Raw genomic sequence first — 20799 nt, 5'->3', positions numbered from 1 at the left:
AAACCAAAAAAAGTAATAAACAAATAAAAGTAAATATTGTTAAACAGAAATAACCAAAAAAAAATGTAAATTATCACTAAAGACTTTTTTTCACCATCTTTCTATACTGATTTACTATGAATTTAGATTCAAATTAAATTATTTAAAGAGAATACCTCTCAGCTTTTACACCCTTAAACAGCATCATTATCATATTTTTTCACAAACTATTATACCTGACTTGCAAGTCACATTTGTTATAAATAATTAATTAACATCTAACTTTCTTAATTTATCCAACCAAATTTATTAAATAGCTTATAATGAGAATTGTAGAGAATTACATATTAACTGTACGAATTGGATTCCAATCCCCATGTGATGAAGTGAGAACTCGTTCCAGGAGAAGACACTGGTTATCAAATCTCAGTACCAACATTTCTTCCATAATTTACGGCACCGATTTCTTCATCTTCCCCCGCGCAATGGATGAGGATAACTAACTAACTAACTAACTAACTAACTAATATTAAGAAGGCAAGCCGAAGCTTCAGTGCTACAGAAGGTAGTTACCTACCCAATACAAAACATCACAGGTCACTGGGCCACCTGACCTTGCCCCGAATCAAAGTACCCCATACAGCGATTTGGGATATCCTGTAGGCAGCATACTAACTATATTTAAACGGCATAACTAAAACGGCCCAAGTCGTTTTAAAAAAATCCACTATCACTTATTTGAATATACATAGTGCCAAAAAAAAAGTAAACAGATGAGTCTCAGATATGCAAGGCAAAAGACCAGTTTCAAGTCTCCAACAAAACAAATCGAGAAAGAAATAAAAGTCAAAGCATCCAATGTGGCACAATCCAATCATGAAGCAAGCCTCCTTCCTTTCCCCTAAATTTTTACCCAGGAACAAGTGGTGCTTCTATACATGTAGATATACGTCAATTTCCCTCTTGCTACCGACCATACCACCCTCTTGGCTGGATATCACTTTCGTTCATAAGCTTATCCAGCACTACATTGAGGTCAACTGCTTGACCATTCTCTGTTAGCTTTCGAACTGTTGCCCTCACATGGTCTCTAGGGAATCCCATACTTGCCACTTTGTCAACCACATCATCTATGGGGACCCGATTTCCACTTCCACCAGATCCAGAACTGCTACTTGCCGCTGACGCTGTAGGCAATGCATGGGGCAGCACACGAGCAGTAGGAAGCTGAGGGTAACCACTTCCTCCACTTGGAGGAGCCACAGCTGAGGGAGGCAGCTGTGGTTTTAGCCCTGAAGTGCCACCATACTGAGGCGATCCACCGTAATGATATGGCTCAGCAGGTAGAGATGGTGCACTATACCCAGAAGAAAAACCTGAACCAGATCTACTAGAGAGCGGTTCAAAGGCATGGGATGGCGGTCCATAGAATTGCTGGGCAGGAGGTGGCCCACTGGGTGGTGGCTGGGATGGTGGTTGGCGGACATTGGGTGGATAATTCTGAGGAGGAATATAAGACGCATCCTCCACATGGTGACCCATTGAAGATGGGAGTTGAGGCGGGGGACTGACAGGAGAAGGTGATGGCTGCTGTTGAGGTGGATGAGGTACAGGCTGAGGGTACTGAGGTTGAGGGTTTTGTTGATATTGCTGCTGTGGAGGTGCCCCAGGAGGAGGAAGAGGCTGTTGAGATAAAGGCAATTGGTATTGCTGATTTGGGGTCTCGTGAGATTGAGGTGGTGGTTGGAAGTAAGGTTCTCGCTGAGGAACAGAAGGAATTTGGGCCTGAGGAAATTGATTAGGAAGTTGAACTGGAGGTGGCACACCCTGTTGGGACAGAGGTTGAGGAGGAGCATTAGGGTGAGGGACCGCAGCAACTGATTGTGGAAGATTAACAGGGGAAGGAAGCTGTTGTTGCAATTGCTGAGAAGCCGATGCAGTTTGCTGTACAGGATCTGTAGTTACACTAGCCTGAGTTTCTGAATGTTGGTCCACCTTGGACACTTGTAGCTTTGCCAGCTGCAGTTGAGCTCCCATCACATCTTGCTTATCCTTTAAAACTTGTACACCCATTTGCACCTGTACATTTTGTAAAACTTTTCGTCAAACAAGGTAATGAAAAAGGAAAGTAACCCGGTAGTTACTTTACAAGTTTTTTCCCATGAACTTATATGCATTAGAAACGGGAGGAAGAACAAATTGAGGATAAGAAATTCTAAAATCAGAAAATAAACACAGCGAACAGAACAATGAGACAAAAGGCCCAGGAAGATGACTACATAAAAGAGTTGCCCAATCTCTTTGCATATCAGAAATGCAGATTCCCTTGAAGAAAGCCATGAGCCTAGCTCAAAGCAAAGTCATTCTCATGGCTGAAACTTAGAATTTCTCAGGGAGGAATTAGAGGGAGGAAAAAAGAAGAAGAAGAAGATAAGAGAACCAACCCATGGCCAGAAATAAATTATCAAACATGAGCGAAATCAAAGAATACAATTACAATCCGGAAAGAAATCACCCACCATCCGTTTGTCAGCCAGAATACTATATACTAAGATCAAGAAAAAGAAAGTCAGGGGACAGGCAAAATTCATATTTGCATAGTTGCTAAGCTTCTCGTACAACAACATACCATTACTTGCTTAGGCAAAAATACATTGAGGGGGTGTTTGGGCACCATAAAAAATGCTTCTTAGAAGCACTTTTCTGCAAATCGAAATAAACTCCTCCACATATTTACTTCGTATACTGTAAAAGCACTTTTAAAACCATAGTTTTGATTCCGTCCAAAACACCCCCTGAATCAGAAAGGGCAATAGAAAATTTTTGGATTTTTTTATTCAACGAGAAAGTTGTTCGGGAAAATTTAGAGGCCCAGGAAAAAAAATTATTCAGGACGAGGATGATATTATATAATTATACCCAAATTACCATTACTTTCCAGTGCTGATTTGGGTTGGGAAAAAATGCTAGTCAATACCTATTAAGCAGTTGAACCAGGAAATATTTTGAGAGATCATGGTAGTCAAAATTGTTAACATCCATAATTCTTACTAGCGTGATTTTTCCAGAACTCGCAAATATCATGTCCTTTCCATCCACCATAGGCATTCATTATCATCAAATGCCGCTAAATCAAAGCTATAACTAAGAAGAGTGAAAGGGAATAATATGATTACAAAAAATACCTCTCTAAGGATATTCTCAAGCTGTCTCATTTTCCCATCAGTGCTACCATGGTTGTTTCCAACAGACACCTTCAACTCATCCACAGAATCTTCAAGATGGTTGGTTCTGCTTTCTAGTTGTGTTAATCTTGCACCGATGCCTTCCAGCACATGAAGCAAATTGTCCATATGCTTCTTCATGGTTTGATCTATCTCAGACAGTATTGCAGCATCAAAGGCATTTTGATCCTTTTCCACTGTGACTTTTGCAGGTTCAAGAGAGTCCAGAGAATTATAATTCTGCACAACGGAAGGAAAACAGCTTAACATTAAGAGAAGACATTAAATCACGATCATAAAAACATATAATCAACATATTATCCAAGTACACGAAACCCTGGAACGCTGAGAAAATTTTTTTGGCAATACAAAATGCGTGCAATAGAACTAGATAGGCACAAAGCAAATTCATGCTCAATAAGTGGCCCGCATATGAAACCTATTTCAAGATCAAAATTAAAAAAGTAGCACGAAGCCATCAACAATTCGATCCAGACGTTAACTCTTATTTTAAGAAGTTAGTAAAAACACCAACATGAAAGTAACCACATTCAGTTCAGAGTATCAGCTATCAGAGACAAGCACCCAAAACAAATTACCAAACGATGCAAGCCTTTATTCATAGAATATGAGTAAATTAGGGCAGGAGAAGGGGGTTCTTACTCTAAGGATTGGGGTGGAAAAGTTAGACTTGGAGTCAGAATTCCAAGACCTCGAAATCCCTCCCATATTAGGGCTGGAATCGTGATTGGAAGACTGGGTCGAAGCTCCGAGTGGGCGAATCGGCTGGAAATCGTAACTGGGAATGATATCCTCCTTAATCCCATTACCACCGATTTGGTGGTGGCTGCCACGGCGAGCTTCACCTTCTGCGTCTGCCTTTTCTTCCTCCTTAGGACGGCTCATCAGGTCGATGAAATCCTTGCTCGAAGACGATCCTTGGGTTAGATCCATAATCTGCTTATCCATGAACGGTGTCGTATTCATGGATTCCCAGACCGCTCTTCACACGCAAAACCAGTAAAACAGAGATGCTAGGCTATTTAATTTTGAAATTTTCTGGGCTTTTCTTCGGGGAGAAGCTAGTGTTGCTGTTCGTGTGAGATAAACGGAAGAACCCGACAACCACGGCTCAGTGATGATGCCGACGTGAAAGAACCAAACCTTCAATGTACTCTTTCAGGCCAGAACAATAGTTCCGCGGACTCGCCCAAGGTTTTTCCCTTCTGTTTTTTTTTTTCCAAAGGCTCGCAAGGCTTTTTCACTTCGTTTGCTCTGTTATTTAATTATGAGTTAATTAATCCACAACTCCTTATAATTTTAATAAATTTTGAATCAGGTTTTTATAATTTTTTTTTATCAGGTCTTTATACTTTTATTTTTTTTTAATTAGGTCTTTGTATTTCTTTTTTTAATTAAGTCCTTATAATTTCACTAAATTTTTAATCAAGTCCATGTAGTTTTAATTTTTATTTATTAATTAAATATAAGCTTAATTAAATAGATTAATACTGAAATATTAAATATTAATAATTAAATTAAATTAATAATTATGTAATAAAAAGTAATAGAATTAATTAATTCAGGAAATTTTTTAGAACAGTTAATTTTTTTCTGAAAAAATTAAAATCATTATAATAATTCAATATCTTTAGAATATTATTGTCTATAAACTAATATTAAATAATATATACTATTTTATTTTTATATAATAGTACTATTAGAATTTATAAAATAAAGAATAAAAAATTCAGGGACTTAATTAAAAATAAAGTGAACTTATAAGGACTTGATAAAAAGAAAAATAAATACAATAACCTAATTAAAAACAGGTGAAAGTATAAGGACCTGATAAAAAGAAAAAAAACTATAAGGACCTGATTCAAAATTAGTTGAAACTATAAGGAGCTGTGGATTAATTATCCCTTTAATTATTTACGAAATTACGAAATATTTAACAAAGGTAATTATCAACAACAAAAAAGCTGGATGAATTTAAAAAGCATGTCTAATATACAATCATTTTATCATTTTTTTTCGAGTAAAAATGTAGGTAATCATCTTTGTTGATTCCCCTAGTCAAAAAAATATTATTATTGATTTTAAATTTTATTATTTGGATTTTTTACTTACACAATTAACCCCCTCCCCTGCAGAAAAGGAGGCTCACACACCCATGCATTTTAGTTCTTGTGAGTATAGAACCCACAACAGAGGAGGTGTGAAGTGTCATTGAACTAAGAAGTCCTTCACTTGATGAATCAAATTTTAAGACACTTTCTACCTGATTTATCTTGATTTAATTTTAAATCAATTTTAGCGTGAATTAAATGTGCATTGAGTAAGACAACAGAAATTGACCTCATTAGTTTAAGTTTAACCATCAGGAGTTGGGTTTGGAAAGAAAAAATACATAGAAAGAAAATGGATTAGATAGATAACTGTACATTTTTTGGGTCAGAGATAACTGTAATTTTTTTTTCCTTAGAATATAGGTATCTTCTTATTCGAAAAAATATGTAAGAGCACCTTTCTTAGATAACTGTAACTTGACGAAAGAGACTTTGGACCTTGAGTGGCACTAATGGAATTTTTGTCGCCGCTGTCTGTTTATGGTAAGCCCAACAACTTAATTGGCCCAGAAAGAGCCCACTAACTTAGCTCTAAAGGTTAAGGGCCGACCATTAGCAGCCCATATGTGTGTGTATGTGTTGTATTTTCCATTTCTTTTTCTTTCGAAAACACTCAAATCATGGTTTCAAAAGTGATTTTATGGTCTATGAGGTCTATGAGGTAAATATGTGAATGAATTTATCTTAATTTACAGAAAAGTACTTCTGAGAAACACTTTTCAGGATATCCAAACACTCCCTAGCAAGCCGCAGGGTTTAATGTAGCCTAATATTAAAAAGTCGAACTCTTATCCGAGAGCAGTCGATTTTCCAAATGTCTTGAGAATATGCCTAAATTACACAGCTCCACGTCTTACTAAACCAATGAAATAAAAACGATGACCATTCCTGCAATATAAGGTGCAGGAACTATAACATTACTGGATCAAATACGAGGCTGATTGAAGAGATATTCATAACTTCGAACTCCAAGTCTGCCATTTCGGTTAAACAAATCTATAAGATTTCGGGCCAAATAGTAAATAACACCACGAATTACAAACAATATTCAAATCACTTGTTCACGAGATATAAAAGAACACCACTTTAGGCAAGGGATAAAAAAGGCCCCCCTAATCAAAATCACTGTCTATTAACAATCATGATTGAAAACAAAATAATAATAATAATCAGTATTTCTTGACACCCCATATTCAGAATGTGTACTGAACCAGGGAGAGTCCGGAAGAACCAGGCCATGGTACTCGAATTACGACCATGCCCTCTTCATATTGAAACTCAACTTCTTTCCCATCAATCCTGCAAGCTTTTGGCCTCTCTGAAGCAAAAACCCTCATCTCTCCACTACCTTTCACTCCCACTTCAGCCACGCTCTGGTCTTCATTAAAAGCCAGCGACTGAATAGCCCCTCCGGTGTTCAGCATGTTCACCAAACCAATCGGAGCAAAATGGACAGATTTCCCGGACAAGACGGTCACCGGAGAGACAGTAATGAGCTCGAAATTGAAGGGCTCCAAGGAAATTTCAACAGCATCGGATGGTTTTGACAAGATGACCTTCTTGGTCTGATGGAAATACATGGCAAAAACCTGCACTCCTTCGATGGAAATGCCGAGGTTGTCGCCATTCTTCCACTCTATATCCTGAGGCTTTGTCTTGGTTGACACCAAATGCGAACATTCAGCAGCACATTTGGTGGTTCTGGTTTCAGGAAACCACCCTCCTCCCTGGCAGTTAAAAACCCCGATCACCCCAGTGAACTGTTTCAGCAAGAGAACCGTGAGATTCTAGAAGGGACGTGTTTTGGTTAGATTAACAAGAGCAACATGGGAGTGAGACAGACCTTATTGAGGTTCCATATCTTGAGCATGGTTTTGCCATCATGGAGGGGATCGGAGAAGAGACAGTCTCGAGTGGGAAGGGCGTAGTGCTGGCACCTGAGGATGGAGCCATCAGGGAGGACGAGGGTCTTGAGGAGGTCGAAGTTGTGCTTGCCGACGGAGTCGCTGACGTAGATGGGTCCGCCGGAGATGGCTCGAGAGGCGGCGTGGAAGGCGGCGCAGGGGTGAGTGGACTGAAACATGTCCCAGTCCGGGTGGATGAAGTTGCCCATCCACAAGCTGTTGTAAGCACAGTGCACCATATGGCATCCTTGCAGCCAAAACGTACCGTTTGGATCACCGTAAGGGTCAGTGCACCAGAAATCATCCCCTGCTCCACACAAATCAACGATGACACACCGATCATAACAATCCAAAATGAATTAAAAGTGTGAGGTGGGAAAGGGACGTACCGACACGACCGAGAGATATGGCTTCAGTTCCAAGTAACATGAAATCGTTACAATGCTCCATGCTGGCAATCACACCGTTGCCTCCGAAATGTTTTCTCACTGAAGCTGTGAGCGCCTTGTAGTATGCTTTCGCCAAATCAACACGTCCACCGTATTTCTCACACACCAACTCCAACAACTGTTTTCCATATTCATTAGAATCAATGTCCCGTTTATTTAAAAAGGGGGGGGGGGAACCACATCAATGAGATTTCGTGCCGACCAAAAAGGGTCAAAGTAAAAGTAAAACCAAAACCAAGGGATTTAAAAGAAAGAAAGGAAAAAAAACAAGTAATTGAAGTTAAAATGAACTAGAACTAGAATTCTCTCGCATCGTATTGTGAGCTGTACATTAAAAAGCAGACACATGCACGGAGATGAGATGAGAGACGGCCTACAGCTTGCCGCTTCAATTTAAGCCTCAAGAAAGCTTTAAGATTTGACACGTAGGGGCACACAATTACTTAAAAGTGACACCTCTCCACCTCACAAGAGCGGTCGATTTTTTTTGGGCCATTAGAAAGGTAGGTTTAGAATTAAACAATAAGTTGACAAATGAAAATGGAATTGTAATTAGTAACTTACATGGATGACATCGACCTTCACCCCATCTATGCCGGAGGCCTCCAAGTGGGAGTGAAGCCCTTCGTACATCTGATCGACCATATGCGGGGGGGCCAGGCCCACACCATTATTCACGATCTTGTCGACGGCCAAATCCTCCATCGTCGTCTCCAGTCCCGGCGACAATTTGGGCTTCTCCACCACACATTCCGGCAGCCCTGGGACGTTGGGCCTGAGCCCACCCCAGTACCCACAAAGCGCGTGCCACACGTAAACGTAATCAACGGTCTTAAACTCCTCTTTCAAATCCTTCACGAACGCACCCAAACCTTTTTCTCCTGAACAACCTGACCTTTTGGGACTCACGTATTCTCTGAACTTGTAATTCTCTTCGTACTTGATGAGCCTGCATGGCATTTGCTCGCCGGCGACGGTGTGGTTCATGCCTTCTTTGGCTATCGGGTCCCGGTCGTGACAGATGGACTGCCACCCATCGTCGATGAGGACGAGTCCCGGAGGACACCCGCCGTCGACGAGACCCTTAACGCCGTCCCATATGCCCTGCGGGTGCACCGTAAGATAGAATGCGTCCCACGTGCACCAGCCAAACTTGTCGACGATGCCAGGAGGGTTTTTTTCCTCCAAGAGATTGAACGTGCCGAGATGGGCTCTCACGACCTTCATCGCCTCCTTCATTAAACTGAACGGGTCTTCGCCGGCATGCAGGTAAACGACGCTGCGGTATGAGGCACCGGATACCTGAGAGGACCCGCTCTCGACGCAGACGTCGATGTTGTCGTCTTCACCCGGTTGGATTGAAGCCCGGAACGGACCCTCTATGATGGGGAGTATGAGGACGTATGGCCGACCCGAGTCCGACTTGTCGAGCATGATCATCTGGGTCTCGGTCTCAAGGTCTCGCCCGTTGGAGCCGATCCAGTGGGTGGTCCACCAGACTTTGAACCTGAAAATACTCATGAACCTTATGTTCTTGAGTTTTCCTATGGGGACCACATGGCGGCTGCTCGCGTCAGCAGCGTCGAAGCCGATGAAGCAGCCGGAGGTGGAGAGGGATGGGGTGGTGGATGTGTAGGAACAGGGAATGGCCGTGATGTTTTCAGGCACGTCGGAGAGAACAACGTGGTCTTTGACCAGTAGGTTTGACCCGTGTATGCGAAACGGTGAAGGGTTGAAGCCATCAACGTACTTGGTAAAATTGGAGGAGGATTTGCTCAAACTTGGAGGAGCCATTATATAGTCCTGTAACGATGTCAGAAAACAGAGGACTTCTGAGATATATAGAATGAACAACGCAGGGTTTGGTTATTTTGGAGGGTTTAGTTAAATATACAGATGAAGAAAGAAGACAGAAGGATTGAGTAGAGACTGAAAGCTGAAATCAATTAGTGGGATATTTTTGGAGGAGAGAATCAGAGAAGATGAGTGATTATATACAAATCAGAGATTTTGAGAAGATTGGTATGAGAGTGATTGTTGGATGTTGAAGTGAATCAAAAGTTGCCTGTTTTGTGATGCTGCTTCAAGAGGTTGAGTGGGGTAGTATTTATAGAGGGAGGCCACACAGTTACCACTGGGAAGCTGAGGCGAAGGAGGGTGGTTTGAAGATGTTGTTTCCTATTTTATATTACTTTTTATTATAAAAAATCATGTCTGGTCTCTTCTTACTTTGCTATGAAAATGTGAAATTCCTTGAAAAATGTCAATATATCTATTATCCGGTCGGGGAAGGCAAGGTGATATTATATTGAAGTCTCTCGAAGTGGGCCCGTCAGAATAAGTCGTCGGTAAACCGGGTGTGTTTGGTAATTGGTACGAAGTAAACAACCTTGACGCGGGGGGCTAAGGGATGACCATACATAACGGGTCCCTTAAAAAAAAAATCAATAAGTTTTGCTCTAAAATTTATTATTACTGACTACTTTATTGTTTTGAGACTTTTCAGTAATTATATTTTTTATTTAAGCCTTCATAACAATTCTCCCTTAAGACTTGAATCCTAAACTACCCTTATTATGTCATATAAATCAATATCAATAAGCATCCATCTCACCGTTTAATCACTGCTCCACCTGATAATTTCATAACTAATGAGAAAGTGACATGAGAAAATATAGATGACCATACATTTCTCTCCATATCCTTCAGGACGCAGCATACGATATGCTGGTAATTTAAAGACTTGTTTATTTTTCAAACCGATGCCCGCTAAGAAGGCATAATTTAAAGATTCTCCGATTATATTTAAATCAATCAAAATTGAATTAGATTGATTGGCTTTGTTCAGAAATAATTAGATTCACTGTGAGATTGTTTTCGCATCGTAATAAACAGAAAAAATAAAGTGACTATATCGATCAAAGTGACCAGATCGAATAAAATCAAATTAGTGAGATCCTGTTTCGCATAAATGAATTGATGACTACTAATTGAGAAGTTTTCCTTTTATTTGTTGGTGGAATCAGGCTTGAGAGCTGAGACGAATGGCACTCTTCGAATTTTTAATTTTTTTTTTCACTCACAAAACTCAATTTTAAATCTTTAAGGGGCTAGTAATTGCATCGTTTCATCATGTACGTCTAAATAATTTCTAGAGTAATCTTTATGCTTTTACTTGTAAAATACGCTCCTTAAAATCACCTGTTATGTCTATGTACTGCATTCGTTTAGGAATTGAAAGAATCACATTAATTACTCCTAAAAAAAATTAAAACATCTAATATTTTAAAAAATTTTAAAGCGACGGAGTACATCTTAATGTTTATGTCTCCCAACCTGACCCGTTACCCGCTTCTCTTGTGGGCCCCCAATTGAGATTTTTCTGTGGTCATTAAAAAAAAGGAGTGGGCTCAGTGGGGCCCTCTTTTTACGGTTCCCATTGAGAACAGCCTCTATTCAACGTGGGCCCCTTACTAGACTACTTTTTCCTTTTCTCTTTTTTCCCCACACCATAAAAGATTTTTCTGGTAGCTGTTCAGCGTCCTAAGTTTCGGGGGATGAATGCACCGACAACTACTACGGGTGATGCTGTGGCCCACTGTTCACCGACCCTTCAAATCCGGCGTTGTCACTGCTGTACCCGAGGTCCCTGACACGTGGAGACATATTAGTATAATACGTGTACCGAAGCAATGAACGTGGAGGGGCCAAACATGATTACTGAGGTTTTATCGAAGATTACGATTTTTTTTTCTCACTATACTGCGCCCCAGTTTCTATGATCTTTCTTTTTTTGCCAACGAATTTATGCGATCACCGAAATATATATTAAGTACTACCTTTATTATTTAATATAACAGTTTGTTTGATTTTTATATTAATTTTAAATATAAGATCATAATTTATTTTATTTCTTATGATCATCTATTTGTCCTAAAATAATCCTTATAATAATGATAATTTTGACCAATACATAAGAATGTTTTTAAAAAATATTTATTTATTTTAATTAATTAATTTTTTATCTACTCAAATTAATCAATTAGTTTTGGTATTAAGTATCAGAGGTAGTATTATTCTGTTTTGATAAAATATGGCCATAATGAAAAAGTACAATATGAAAATTAGCACAAGTAAAATCAATATCTTGACTCGTGCTGGGTGAGCTTGAGTCTTCCAAATGTTGTTTTTCTTTTCTTTTTTCTTTTTTACCAGCACTCTCAAATGTTGTTTGAACTAATATATATAAATAATATATGTGCCCGCTCATCTAAACATGGAAATTTATTACATGGCAATATGATGTTTGAAGATCACGGCTACTAGCATTGTGAACTGACACTTTATATTCCTGGTAGAAGCAAACAAGATGTATATTACTAGCACTGTTTTTTTAATATTAATATTGTTTGATTTTTATTTTAATTCTAAATATGAAACTTAGATCTATTTCGTTTTTTATATTTAATTTTTTTTAAAGATAATTCTTCTAATAAAGTTAGTTCGGCCAATCAATTTGACTAGTAAGTATATATTATAAAAAATAATACCTATTTATTAAAATAACTTATTTAACTTATTTTTTTAATCTATTCAACTTAATAAACTAACTTTCATATTCAAGATCAGAAGTAATATTTTATCACCTTGCATGTTTGATCACGCACTAGTACACATGCATTCCACTTCCACTTATTATATATATATATAGACAGAGAAGAGAGAGAGAAAGGTAAACAATCTGTCTGTCTAATTTTCAAATGTGTAGGGGCCGACCTATTCAGGACAAACATTAATTGATTTATCGCAGATTTATAAGAAACCTGCTGGTCTTAATTTTTTCCCCTTCGGCTGATCTATATTTTTTATTTCAGAGGCTTATCTGTAGTGAAAGCTCGTGGTATATAACCAAAATTTGAAGGGCTTTAATTTTTAATTAATGAGTGAAATACATACATACTACCACCAGTCTATAAACGTTATTTATAATCTATAAATAAGATTTTATAATTAGAAACGAGTTAATATATTTTTATCTTCATTAGGATGATAGCATGAGCAGCAGCTAAAGAGCCCAGAAAGGTGAGTGGGATTCGGGGAACTGAGAACGGTTAGGAGCAGTAAGTTAGTTGGAAACAGTTAGGAAGAGTCAAAGTCAAAGAAGAAACGAGGGGGGAGCACGTGGCAAGGCAAAGCGAGAGAGAAGGGAAAAGAAGTAAAGATGGGGGAGATATTATTAATTAACACTCATAATAATAAAATTAAAAATAATAAAGGAAATGGTCGGTGCCTAGGTGGGTAAAGCGCGGAGCGGATAAGGGGCGATAGATGGATGGGTGCAACTGTCAACCGAAGGGCAGTGTTAGTGTTAGCAATATTATAGTATCCTTGCCTGAGATCAAGGGGCGTTAACGCGTAAACACCGTTGTTAATTTTTAATTAACCCTTGCTTGGAAGCTTCCACTACTTGCGGGGTGGACCAATCACTACGCCACACTTGTATCACTGGGATAGGGTCTTCAAATTCTCCTTCCTTTACATTTGACTCAAATATCCTCTTATTTCATTCGTGGAAGAAGCTGTGTCGGCTGGGCATGGTTTGGAATTGTTTAAATGCATTTGAAACTTGTACAAAATAGAAAATGAGCAAACATGGTTGTTGACGACTTTCTTTTTTTTTCCAGGGCCACAATGGTCAATGGATATTGGATAAAGATTTGTTTATGTTACATGTTACAAACCTTAGATGTGACGATCAAGCAAAAAAGAAGAAGAAAAAGTTAGATGTGGCGACAAAGTAATAACAGACAGGCAGCAGATTTCCTTTACTATTCTTTCCTCCAGAGCAAAAGATTGTTAAATACTACCTCCATCCTAATTATAAGACCCCAGAGATACAAATGAAAATTTTATAATTAAGACCGGAGATAATAAAAATAGAAAAGAGTGAGACAAAAAATTATGGCAGTGTTCTGCAATAGAATGATTATTAAAATTTATACTTCACTTTTTTAACATTCAAATCCTGTTGAAATTAATGGGTAAAAATTCGGGGGGAAAATTGCTTGGATCCCTGAGAGAAATAACACAAGTAAGAATCATACGATTTTCTATAAATTTTAAATCATGTATTGAATGCTGATGACTGTGTACATAATATGTTGAACTGGAATCAGACACGAGCTTTTGTTCCACTACAAATTGAGTCTAAAACTCACCCCAGACTAAAGCTGAGGAACCAACACCTCCAATTTTATTTCACTCTCTCTGTGAGTTTGGTATCAAAATATTGTACACATATACAACGCATGAACTCTTTTATAGCTTTCTAAATCTAAATCTCAATGTACATACCAACATACTCGTCAATAATATTCATCTAGTCTTAATATTAAATGTCCTTTTTCTGAGCTTGTATATTCAGCCTCTCAATTGGCATTATCACGAGCATTTTGCTGTCATTTAACCGCTAACTCCAAGCACAGACTGCGAACAAAGCAGCAGGAAACAATGAGCAAGTTGCACTTGTTAATACTTAATGATAAAAACAATAAAAGTCAGCCAAGTCCAGCTACTCCGCAAACTATATTAAGTCTATATCTGAAAGCCCATTGTATCCTTTTTTATAAATTTGGAGTTTATCTTGGCTTCAACTGGGGTTCAAACTCGGAACTCTCAACTTTGGAGTAGGACGGTTCTAGTGTAAACGAGCCGAAGCTTGTTGTATCACTTTTACCATGATAAACAAACTCACCATGTTAAGAAGCCGTCGCGCTGCAGGTCGAGTAAATTTTCTCGCAAAAAGGAAGCACGTGGATGGTTTACCCTTGCTGCTGCACCATTCTCTCCGGTATTCAGTCTCGTAATAAATATTATCTATTTCCTGAAACGTTGTCAAGTTTTTAAATATGTGATTCAACCAAAGTAGAATTAATGTGCTATGTATGCTTATGAAGATTGCCAGATCAATCAGTCGTGTGAGCTTTATCACATCTTTATCACTTGCATATATGAACTTATTATGGCTTACGCATGCTATACTGATTACTCAAGATGCTGGGTTCATTAGTTGGTAAATACTCATCATAAATTAAGAGAGTTTCATCTTTATCAGGGCAATGATCAAATATGGGGGAATGTTCTGTAAGTTATGCTAAATCGTATAAATCATAATTTCACTTATTCTTTCTGAAGGTCATGTACATGTTGAGATGTACCAGGTGATTCACCGAGTTCTGTGACTTCATTTTTAGACTCCTGAGGGTTGAGCGCTATCTTCATGTGTTTCACCCCAATTCAATTTCTTTTTAACAAAAACCACTATAAAAGATGAAGAGCACAAGTTTGAAGTCACTAACTACTACATATATATTCCTACATCTATATGCATCTCTGAGAGGAGGGCAAGAGGAGTGGGTTAATTATGGGAGCACAGTTGCTTCAACAGAAATAATGTTAGCAGTAGCAGCAAAGGTCGCACCTTTATAAACTTTATAAGCATTGGAGTAGCATCTGAGAGCTTGTATGTCACAGGATGCCATCCTCGACGTTCACGATCTTTGGAGGAGGAGAGATCCCAGGAGGTATGTGTCACTGATCTCCGTGTGATTTCTCCTTCAAGGCCTTTTAACTAGATTTCAGAAGGCAAGCACCAAAAATGTTGAGCAAAACTGATAATTGAAATTCATCAGGATCAACACCATCACAATAGTTGGTACAAATTCATTGCATAAAGTTTCTGCTGCTGTCTATTTTAACATGATGCCTTGGGGCAACTTTTGTTTAACTTCTCTTCATAATCGAAATATCAAATAGCAATGGAAAACATTTTTCACAGCAAAGTTGTTTATGTCTAACGATGCTAACATAGAGTAGAGTTGGAAAGAAATTATGGACTTAGTTTTCAGTCCTCATGACCTAACTTTGTGGCATAGTAAATTACATTAAAAGGGAACCAAACACTAAATGTGTTGAGCAGTATACTAAGTCAAAACCCACCAGCAGGTAAGGAATGCAGACCTGGGACATAATTACCTTTACATACCACTGCTTCTGACAAACCCAAAAGCAACTATTTTGATTAGTCATCATCAGTCACTATTCCAAGTAACTGGATAAGCAGCCTTTTTGTGAGTATAGGGATTATCACAGGTAGCTGGAAAAGTAAGGGCCAAAGTAACGCTGCATCTACCTCTTTACTTGCAATTTATATACACTGATCCATATGTAAAAGTTTTTGACATAGATGAGATTCACCATTTATTGCTTAGAATAAAAAAAAACTACATTCTAGCATGCCGAAAAAATTAGGAGTTATCCTGAAATAAAAAAGGGCCTTGTCATCTTATGTTAATTCCCAGAAAAAAATGAAAACTTCAAGCGTAACTGTCCAGCAACACTTCCCTTCGTTACTATCTATTCAGCTAGCAGGTTAACCACCTCTAGTCTTTCACACACAGGAAAAGCAGGAATCTTACAGCCAGTAAGGTCTGAACATAGTGCTCATCTGGTATGCAGTTATGCTCCTTAGACGTATCAGCAGGCTGCATGAAACAATAAACTGAATCAGTACTCATCTTTCCTACCATTTGCAATAACCAAAATGACAGCATCAGCTCGAAATAAAATTATTTAATAACGCCATGATTTATTTGTGAAAAGGTCAAAAAAAGGAGATGAAGTGCAGTTAAAAAGCTCGATTGGAACCAGTATGGTTAGAAAAAAAGAATCCTCATCAGTTTTACATGCATAGATAGCACTCACAATGGGATGATCCCTCCAAAATTCTGGTAGTGGTTTTTTCTGCATAATTAAATCCACATGTCAGAGAAACGGAGATATAAACTTATAAAGAAAAGAGGTTGTCCGAAGCAAGAGACAAAAAAAGAAAAAACCCTCTATACTTTTCAATATGAATAAATGTTGGCATATCTTTCAAGGTCATAAGTCATAGCCTTTATAAATTTAAAAGAATAGGAAAATTTAGAATCATACAGACAAGAAAAAATTTATTGAGTAGCAATCCCACTTGTAAAAATAGGGGCCTGGAATAAATGCAGTCCCCAATTACCTTGCAATACCGCTGAAACATAGGAAAGACAGTTTCATCATTTACTACAACCTCAGCATGCTTTCTGGTTAGAACAGCCCACTGGAGGAGGACAAATAGACAGGATTAAGATGATGGTCTTTGGCCGTGGATCATAAAATATCTCATGAATTTTGCTTTCAAGTTTCAGAAGGACTTAAGAGTGACTTGAGCCTTTACCTGGGATCCTTTCCTCCAGTTGTGAACAGGAATAACAGAAGCCATTTTTGGATTGTAACGACCTTCTTTCGTGTCAGCAAAGCTACTCTCACATTTGGTAGCCAAAATCATAACAATTCGATCATCAACAAATGAACTAAATTATATAAATGATTAATAACAAGTAATTCAGATAATTGATGATACCATAATAAGTGATCCTATTATTTTATTTTTGTCTTTTTGAAGGCTTAAAGCTCTTCAAAATTCATTACTGCGAAATTTTAGATGAGTCCTATGTGTTGTATCTAATTGAGTGGTTTGTTTCCTACTATTCACTAAAACACTATGCATCCCAGGCAAGGAGGTCATTGACCCCCATGCTAGTGTCAAGGCTCCATGGTAAATAATCAACCCCATGGCGTTCCCAGCCATGCGACACATATTGGTCTAGTTTTAGCATGCTATGATGTGTCTGTCAGCATCATTTTAGTCAGGAGGTATGAGAGGATCTAAAAAGGGAAGTAAAGATAGAGTTTCGATGCCACCTCCATTCCACAGGCTATTCATCATCAACGAATTCAACTTATACTCAATCATTGGATATAGTCTATTTTTCTTCCCAGTCTGGTCATGAGGCTGCTGACTTTCTAAACCTAACAAAGTCAATATTTAAGTAGAAATTTACCTTTTCCAGTTAACCTGACCTTAAATAGTTTTTCGTATGACCATTATAGCTTAGTAGAACTAGGGTTACACATCTCACAACTTAAGGTCTCAATATAATAGGTGATAAAACAGAGAGGGGGAAAGAGATGACAGAGCTAATGCTCGGAAAAGTCAAGACAATGCTCACCTGTCAACAAAACTAGTTGATGTCCACATGATGTAGTCATATATGTAGCTGAAGTTGTACAAAGGTATACAGCTGAAAAGAGATTAAGCAACTGAAATACAGTAAGGTTCCCAGATCATACAGAATCTAGTGATATCAATGTCATTTCTGGCATCAAATAAACAGAAAATAACCATAAGACAAATAGAAGGAAATCATGAATTGACAGTATATGCAAGGAACAAGCAATCAGAGTAGAGTCCGGCAAAGCATCTGCGAAAAGATTCAAGTTAATAGCTGTAAATCCTCACCTATCTGAGAGAAATACAAAACGGTCATTTAAAGGATCAGTAAGTGCATTTCTGAGCAAAATGCGTTCTGCTTCTATCATGGTTGCTTCTCCCCAATCTACCTGAACATAGATAACATGCACTGAGTATCAAGAGACCAGCAGACATGACAGGGTGGAATTACAGCTTTAGATCACAATTAATTTCTGAAAAATTTGGGCCAACATGATAAAATTGAACAAGTCAAAGTTCAGTCAGAGAAGAAAAGGTGAACTATCAACTAATGAGAAAACGTTGTAAGACTTTTTTTCCCCCAGGAAGAGGGGTACGAAAATCGAATGCAGTGAAGCTGGAAGCATTAATGAGCACATAAAGTCATGTGTAGCAACTAAATCAATGTGAATAAAGCGTAAAGCCCTAGTAAGACATGAAAAATGTATGCAAAAACAAATTCTGTTAACTTCCAGTGAAAGAAACCTGTATACTGTCATTAACTTGACGATCCAAAAAATAAACTGATTTAGTTGTTACTCTGTTGAGTAGAAACCCAGGCCTTGAGTGGACAAAAATCGAAAATTTGCCGTCTCCTCCCTGATAAAACAGCACAAATAATTTTTTAAGCATGGCACCTCAATAGGCAAACTAGAAGAATTCTATACGATTACAAATTATTAACTAATATTTGTATTGCTCGTAACTTTTCAACGCACATACGGTAAGTTTCTACAACTTTACATTGGGAACAACTGTGAATGATCATATATTTTTCAATTTGGCAATGGAGGGAGAAGAGAAAGATCAAAAGAGACGCAACAGTCAATTTAGCCAGAACCACCAAAGCGTGTGTGCAAACTGCACCAGATGAATTTAGTTCCAGAAGATGAGGCAATTCACATCATTTCCGTGAAAAGTAGTTACGACAACTGAGATAAACAATTGACCTTGCTTAGGTCAATGTTCCGAGAAGAGATTCGATATAGCAATGTAGATTGAGCTATTTTATCAGATTTTATTTTTGAGGACTCCAGTAGATCCACGTTTCTGGAGAAAGATGCACATGCATATCTTTAAACTCTCTCAAGGAAAAGAAAAAAAGGAAAAGTATGTGAACTAGAAAATATCACTCGTGCTTTTCCCAACACTCAAAATGGAATGCGGAAAGCTCGTGAAACGTTCTTCGCAAGAAAAAAGCACTATGAATACATCTGCATTTAAGCCCTATGTAAGAATACTGCTTCAGAACTGTTGTGTGTTCGCAACATATTTAAGCATAAAGTCCCCAGATACTAGCGCAATGTTAAAAATTTGAAACCGTTGCCCGTCTAAAAGCGATTGCCCGCGCATTAATTGATATTTGCTAAAGATTTACTCGAATCCATAAAATCTTGAGACATACGAAAGTAGTTAAAAGCGTTAGATATTCCAAAAAAGGAAAAAGAGCTAAATAGCTAATTAATCACCCTGCTTTATCTCCCTACAGATCACACACACAAAAGACAAATTAGTTGAATAACATACCCGAAAAAATGCATCCCAAACCATCTCTAAAGGAAGCCGGTTCCGTGCTATGAAGAGAAACGCAATCTTCGGCCTATCAACGAATCGGTGTTGCAAGGAAGTCAGCCCCGTAATTCGAGAGTACTGCGTCTGCATAAAAACAAGCTTACGAAGCAAATTCCTAGTAGTAACAGAACGAAGAGCTTCCTCTTCCATTTGGGTTGAGATTTCTGCTGAGAAACCTTCCGCTTCATCTTGTTCAACCCTTTCAGTCCTATTGCTCTCCCATTTCTAACCAATTCAGTAGTAGCTGTTCAGTCACCGTAAGAAATGAAATATTTGACTTCACTTGAATCTCGTGAGAATCAAATACGGACCCAGATCCATGGGATCCAAAAATAAAAAACAACGTAGTTCACTCTAAAGACTTGAGAACTCCCCTCACCACTTGAACAAATTCCCGGGAAAATTTACCGCCCAAATAGCCATCCAAAACCCCCGATGAAAAAGCAGGCTGCCTGTGAGGATGCTGGGATGCGATGCTAGGAACAATATGTTTCAAGATTCTCGTGAATTGTCACACTATGTGAAGGAATGTGACTCAGCGAAATAAAGAAGTGAAGAAGCGAGACTCTAGAACATTAGAAAATGGAGAGGAAGAGAGAGAAAGAGTGCGCTTGATTCATCAGCAGAGTGCAGCGTGGAAGCTTTAGTTTCAATTAGAAAGTGATGCTGCCTCTGCCTCCCTCACATATTCCAGTTCGCAGGCGTAAAAGTGACAAGTTCTTTTCCGGTTGCGTGTGATGCGAAGCAGGGGAATAAGTAATTTGCCTGTGACTAAACTTCAATGAAACCACTCACTTTCTATAACCTTGTTCTTTAAGCAGGCAAAAAGATGGCAGAACAGTAGAAGAATAGAATCCGTATCTCCTGATCATACGATTTGATTTGTTAGCGCGTCATTTTGGATCCATGAGCGAATGATTATTCCAGAAACAGGAAGTCTTGGTAGCCCGGAAGACTTCTGGTTGGGTTGCTTCGTTTGTTATGGACGCATGCTAGAAAATTATTGGGTGCAGTAGATTTCGACACATGATTAAGTTACGAATAAATACTATCTCCGTCCGATATTTTTATTTTAATTCTAAATATAATATCTCAATTCACTTTATCTTTTATATTTATGTATTTTTTTTAAAGTAATCTTTCTAACAATAGTAATTTTAATCAATACACTTGATT

At 38.2% G+C, this 20799-nt stretch overlaps 2 protein-coding genes and 1 pseudogene across 2 annotated transcripts; all 3 read right to left on the bottom strand.

Annotated features, from left to right (window-relative positions):
• Positions 1–508: 508 nt before the first annotated feature.
• LOC114742193 (ribonucleoprotein RB97D) lies at positions 509–4387 on the bottom strand. Its single transcript, XM_028930469.1, has 4 exons — positions 3867–4387; positions 3165–3443; positions 1284–2058; positions 509–1244 (listed from the first exon to the last, which is right to left on the bottom strand). Exons 1-4 carry the CDS (start codon positions 4188–4190, stop codon positions 946–948), a joined length of 1677 nt encoding a protein of 558 aa, XP_028786302.1. The 5' UTR covers positions 4191–4387; the 3' UTR covers positions 509–945.
• A 2084-nt stretch (positions 4388–6471) lies between these two features.
• LOC114742183 (probable galactinol--sucrose galactosyltransferase 5) lies at positions 6472–9482 on the bottom strand. Its single transcript, XM_028930461.1, has 4 exons — positions 8253–9482; positions 7629–7806; positions 7179–7546; positions 6472–7095 (listed from the first exon to the last, which is right to left on the bottom strand). Exons 1-4 carry the CDS (start codon positions 9480–9482, stop codon positions 6529–6531), a joined length of 2343 nt encoding a protein of 780 aa, XP_028786294.1. The 3' UTR covers positions 6472–6528.
• Positions 9483–13771: 4289 nt separating this feature from the next.
• LOC114742190 (glycosyltransferase BC10-like) lies at positions 13772–20488 on the bottom strand (annotated as a pseudogene).
• Between the last annotated feature and the right edge of the window lie 311 nt (positions 20489–20799).

This window comes from Neltuma alba, unplaced genomic scaffold, assembly GCF_004799145.2.
Source record: "Neltuma alba isolate B1F8T4 unplaced genomic scaffold, ASM479914v2 tig00003680_pilon, whole genome shotgun sequence".
Taxonomy (NCBI): Eukaryota; Viridiplantae; Streptophyta; class Magnoliopsida; order Fabales; family Fabaceae; genus Neltuma; species Neltuma alba.
This window is presented reverse-complemented; position numbering and strand designations above follow the sequence as displayed.

What these genes read in the sequence shown, in the direction of transcription:
- LOC114742193 (XM_028930469.1), bottom strand. Translation starts at nt 4,190, where the DNA reads ATGAATACGACACCGTTCATGGATAAGCAGATTATGGATCTAACCCAA. An exon ending in TTTCCACCCCAATCCTTAGA is followed by an intron (nt 3,444 to 3,866) that starts GTAAGAACCCCC and finishes TCCGTTGTGCAG; the next exon opens with AATTATAATTCTCTGGACTC. An exon ending in TTGAGAATATCCTTAGAGAG is followed by an intron (nt 2,059 to 3,164) that starts GTATTTTTTGTA and finishes CAAAATGTACAG; the next exon opens with GTGCAAATGGGTGTACAAGT.
- LOC114742183 (XM_028930461.1), bottom strand. Translation starts at nt 9,482, where the DNA reads ATGGCTCCTCCAAGTTTGAGCAAATCCTCCTCCAATTTTACCAAGTAC. An exon ending in CATATCTCTCGGTCGTGTCG is followed by an intron (nt 7,547 to 7,628) that starts GTACGTCCCTTT and finishes TGTGTGGAGCAG; the next exon opens with GGGATGATTTCTGGTGCACT. An exon ending in AGATATGGAACCTCAATAAG is followed by an intron (nt 7,096 to 7,178) that starts GTCTGTCTCACT and finishes TTGCTGAAACAG; the next exon opens with TTCACTGGGGTGATCGGGGT.